This window comes from Priapulus caudatus, unplaced genomic scaffold (assembly GCF_000485595.1).
Source record: "Priapulus caudatus unplaced genomic scaffold, Priapulus_caudatus-5.0.1 Scaffold85, whole genome shotgun sequence".
Lineage (NCBI taxonomy): Eukaryota > Metazoa > Priapulida > Priapulimorpha > Priapulimorphida > Priapulidae > Priapulus > Priapulus caudatus.
Genome location: NW_014577146.1, coordinates 526,067 through 531,359, shown reverse-complemented (window position 1 = coordinate 531,359; position 5,293 = coordinate 526,067). Strand labels below are relative to the sequence as shown.

Sequence of the window (5,293 nt, the reverse complement as noted above, 5' to 3'; positions counted from 1 at the left end):
GAGGAGGAGGAAGAAGAGGAGCAGCAGTAGGAGGGCGAGAGTAATTGCACCATCATTTACCAGGCGGCAGCTTTACACGACAAGCAGCGGAAAATTTACTTCTCTCGCGCAGAATGAACTGCTAATGGATTGGATGCTGGTACTGTGCGCCATGGAATAATAAGATGGAGGAACAGTGAGACAGTGGAACAACAACATTGAGGAACTGTATCACAGTGAACTGTAAATGGAACAGACAAAAGAGGAACTGTGCCACCGGGAACTGTAAGGGGAACACACAGCTGGAGGAACTGCGACTTAAGCTGAACAGCAAACTAGAGGAACTGCGCGACAGCAACGATACTCACATTGTACCAGGTCTTCTTCTTCTTCTCCCCGCCCTTCGACGGCGCCTTGTTCCCGCCTCCACCGCCTCCTCCTCCCCCGCCTCCTCCGTCACACGGCTTATCTATCTTTGGCTGCTGCGTCGCCGTGGAGCCTAGCTCCAGCGGCTTCAGCGTCGGCTGGTCTCCCCTGCCCTCCCTGGCCGCCGCGTGCACGTCCGGAGTCTTCTGACCGCTCGCCGGCCGGTCAAGCCTGGCAGCAGTGGCGGCGGCGTCGTGCAGGTCAAGCTTCCAGTCCGACCAGACCCGCGGAATGTCTTTGGAGATCTGAGGTTCCGAGCTGCAACGAGAGAGGCGGCGGAGAGCTGAGAACGAGTGGCGGAGGAGGTGGTGGTGGGGGTGACCGCAATAACGGTTGAAAGTCGCATTGAATAATGCCAGCCGAGCTTGTATCTTAGCACAAAGCTAACTAGGCTAACTATTGCTTAGCATGGAGCAAGCTAGGCTAGTTGCTTAGCATAAAGCTAACTAGGTTAGGTGCTTAGCATAAAGCTAACTAGGTTAGTTGATTAGCATAAAGCTAACTAGGTTAGTTGATTAGCATACAGCTAACTAGGTTAGTTGATTAGCATACAGCAAGCTAGGCTAGTTGCCTAGCATACAGCTAACTAGGCTAGTTGCTTAGCATAAAGCTAACTAGGTTAGTTGCTTAGCATACAGCTAACCAGGCTAGTTGCTTAGCACAAAGCCAACTAGACTAGTTGCTTAGCATACAGCTAACTAGGCTAGTTGCTTAGCACAAAGCTAACTAGGTTAGTTGCTTAGCATACAGCTAACTAGGCTAGTTGCTTAGCACAAAGCTAACTAGGTTAGTTGCTTAGCATACAGCTAACTAGGCTAGTTGCTTAGCACAACACCGCAAGCTAGTTGCTTATCGCTACAGCGACATAGGACGTTGCTTAGGCAAAAACACAACAAGCCTTACCTAGTTGGCTTAGGGCAACCGAGCAAGCAGCAAAGCTAGCAAGCTGCGTTGCTTAGGCACAGAGCAAACCAGCTAGTTGTTAGCGTACAGCCAAGCTGGGCTTTGTTGATTAGCGCTCATAAGCTCCTAGTAAAATAACGTACCGCGATAAGCCAAATTCACGCTATTAGAGTTGATCAGGACGCTCACATCGTTAATTTATAGCTCAATGGCATCACGTGATAAGCTCATCGAACCCACACGGGTGGTAGTGCAGTGGATCTGCGTCCCTAGAGAGCGTTCAAGGTCTCCACTTCACGCACGTCCATATACCATACGATCAGGTGATACGATGTTTATCGTTAACTTTATAGCTCAACGACATCCCGTAATAAGCTCGTCGAACCACGCGTGGCAGCACTAGTGGAACTGCGCCCCGTGTAGATAGATGGCGGTCAAGGTCTCCACTTCACGCACGTACATATACTATACGATGTTTATCGTTAACCTTATAGCTCAATGACATCGCGTGATGAGCTCGTCGACCCACGCGTGTAGTAGCAGCGGAGCTGCGCCGTGTAGACACGACGGTCGACGTCTCACTTGATCCACACACGTCCAAAGGCGATTAAACACGCGGGTGGTACACGGACACGCTAATACGCTAGTACGACAGCTAATCGGACAAGGGCGGCGTACTCCCACGGCACAACGCCATGGGAGGAGAGACGGATAGAGAGACGATATAGGAGAGACGGAGCGCCGCACTGCAGGCGCGTAGACGCACGCCCGTCTGTTCAGGACGACAGACGCCTGGCGGGAGAGGAGGAAGAGGAGGAACATACGCCAGCAGCACCCTGGCTGCGAGATCTAATAAACCATTAGCTGCGTAATAATCAACGCGTGGAAGAGGCAGCCATTATAACGTGACGCCTGGTGGTGACGGGGTCTCTCTAACTCCCCTCCCTCTCTCTCTCTCTCTCTCTCTCTCTCTTTCTCTCTCGCGCGCGCTCTCTCTCTATCTCTCGCAAAAACTCGATGCCAACCGTTATTATAATAATCACGTAACACGGCGTCTAATAACTAGGTACGCAAGGTCATCGAAGAACATGAAAATCTATCCTCGTTAGCATCGAAACGTCTACCCTCGTAAAACACGGAAAACCTACCGTTGTGAGTATATGAAAATCTACCTCGTAAGTACATGAAAATTACCCTCATTAGTTATATGGAAAAATCTATCCTCATTAGTTAGGCCTATATGGAAAATCTATCCTCATTAGTATAGAAAACCCTACCTAGTAAGGCATAGAAAAATCCACCTAGTAATTACTACATAAAAATCCATCCCCGCCAGAATCGAAACTAGTTGTACGACCAACACAATAGTAATTAAAATACATTTAACGGCAGGTCGATTGAGTTAATCAAAACAAAAATCTTTCGATTTCTTTCACGTAAATTTCGAAACGCCATTTTTGTTCTACCCGCTTACGTACGTGAGTACGCACTTACTCGTCGTACCTTTGCTCGCATATCGACGCCGCTATCTCTAACGACCCCCTCACCCACCCGCCGCCGCCGCGCGCCAGAGTCGCCCTTTTTAATAATTAAAAAATAAATAAATAAATAAATAATAATTTTATTTAATAATTAAGACGACGTGAGTCATTCGTCGGACTGGCAGGGGCTTTGATGCTCGCGATGCGAGGTCTAACGCGACTGTATCTCGCGCGAAATTTTCGGTGATAATTTAGTGGCAAATTAGGCGCGTTTAGGTGCGTCTATTGTACGAGAGAGGACAGAGGGGGAGAAATGGGTGTGAATGAGACAGACAGAGCTAGAGGAAACGTGCCAGAGAGAAAGAGGGGAGAGCGAAAGAGCGAGAGAGAAGAGAGAGACGCGCGCGCGCAGCGAGAGAGGGGATGGAATAGAGAGGTGGAGATGAGAGAGAAGAGAGGAGAGAGAGAGCGCGAAAGCGAGAAAGCGAGGGAGAGAGAGAGAGAGAGAGAGGGCGCGAGAAAGCGAGAGAGAGAGAGAGGGCGGCGAGAAAGCGAGAAGAGAGAGAGAAGAGAGAGAGGGCGCGAGAAAGCGAGAGAGAGAGAGAGAGAGAGAGAGAGAGAGAGAGAGAGGGCGCGCGAAAGCGAGAAAGAGAAAGCGAGACCCATAATGTGCCATTCTGTGTGCGTGTGCGTACATGCGCGCGCGCGCGCGCGTGTGTGTGTGTGTGTGTGTGTGTGTGCGTGCGTGCGCCTGTGCCGTGCGTGCGTACGTGCCCCTGTGCGTGCGAATCTAGCTCCAGCTCTAGCGTTTTTCTACACCCACGAAAGCCGATACTTCCGCCCAGAAACGGCGGAGATTTTTCACGCGGCCAGAGAAGTTTAAAGTGGATAGGTCGCACATAGGTAGCCTATGAAACAGGAAAAACCTTGCGTAAGTGAATATACCACCCGTGAGCGCGGCATTTAAGAATCAACAGCAGCACGAAAGGTTCTCAATAATCCAGAAAAGTGCAATGACCTTGATAATTTTTTTTTTTACAAATTTTATCAGAGTTGCGCGTAGGATATACATGTAGTCAGGAGTTAATGAGACAAACTCATTAACTCCTGATGTAGTGAAGCGAACAAATAACTGCACAAACGATGACATTAAGCCTAGACAAATACGAAATAGTTCCTAGAGGAAAACCACTATAGTTGTTCATATATGGTATGAGTAATATGAATAACGTGAGATTTATATAAATCGTACAATTTTGTAATGAATGAACGTTGAAGAATAAATTATAGCTTGTTTTACGATAAAATGCAAATATTAACGAAAAAGAATAATCCAAGAGCTGCTGCTGGATTTACTGAAGAAATTTCGTAAAAGCAGCAATACCGAGCATAATAAGTTTTATACATAATTGAGTTTATATTCATTTCTTCAACATTAGACTCATAGTTGGGCTCACGTACAGCTCACAGGCTTTCTGCTCCAGAAACGGAACACCCAACCCCCATCCCCGTCAGGCCCGCCACTACACGGCCACTACACAACGCCCGGCCCTGTCCTGCCAAGACACCGACCCGCCCCACTCCACGCCACGTCCGGCAATCGAACCCCGCCCACCGTGATCACGCCGAGCTTACATGTAGCTATCCCCCACCTCCTCCCCTCACCTCACCCAACCTCCTCCTCCTCCCCCACGCCCACCGTCGCCGTGGTTACGCCCTGCTGGCGTGCGGTAATCCGCGTCTGGCTCTCTCCTCAGTTCTGCCCCACCTCCTCCCCTCACCTCACTTCCTCCCTTTCCCCACGCCCACCGTCACCGTGGTCACGCCGTGCTTGCGTGCAGTAATCCGCGTCTGGCGCGCTCTCTCTCTCTCTCTCTCTCTCTCGACGTCTACTGCTAATTAGTTCGTGACGGCGGCTGCATTTCGCCTCGCACCGCTAGCTCATTACCGGCAGATTGTCGCCGATTACGCTGTCACGGCCACGCCGCACGTCAGAAGCTGGACCATGGTTACGCGGAGGTCATGATTATGCGGTGACCATGGTTACGCGGTAACTATGGTTACGCGTTCGCCATTGGTTACGCGGTGGCCATGGTTACGCGTTCGCCATTGGTTACGCGGTGGCCACGGTTACGCGGTGACTATGGTTACGCATTCGCCATTGGTTACGCGGTGGCCATGGTTACGCGATGGTCATGGTTACGCGGTGGTCAAGGTTACGCATTCGCCATTGGTTATGCGGTGACTATGGTTACGCGGTGGTCATGGTTACGCGATGGCCATTGTTACGCGGTGGCCATGGTTACGCAGTGGCCATGGTTATGCGGTGATCATAGTTACGTGGTGACCATGGTTACACGGTGACCATAGCTACGACGTGACCATGGTTACGATGTCACCGTTATGTCACACATATATACACATACATGTATATATATATATATATATATATTATATATTTATATATATATATATATATATTTATATATATATATATATATATA

The 5,293-nt window shown here is 49.4% G+C and overlaps 1 protein-coding gene across 1 annotated transcript in view; it reads right to left on the bottom strand.

The window, feature by feature from the left end:
- Positions 1–5,293, bottom strand: part of LOC106804735 — a 124,694-nt gene that overhangs the window by 5,030 nt on the left and 114,371 nt on the right. The window contains exon 4 of the mRNA XM_014806056.1: positions 355–663. Within this exon, the coding sequence (XP_014661542.1) occupies positions 355–663 (309 nt within the window). The remainder of the gene's footprint in view (positions 1–354; positions 664–5,293) is intronic.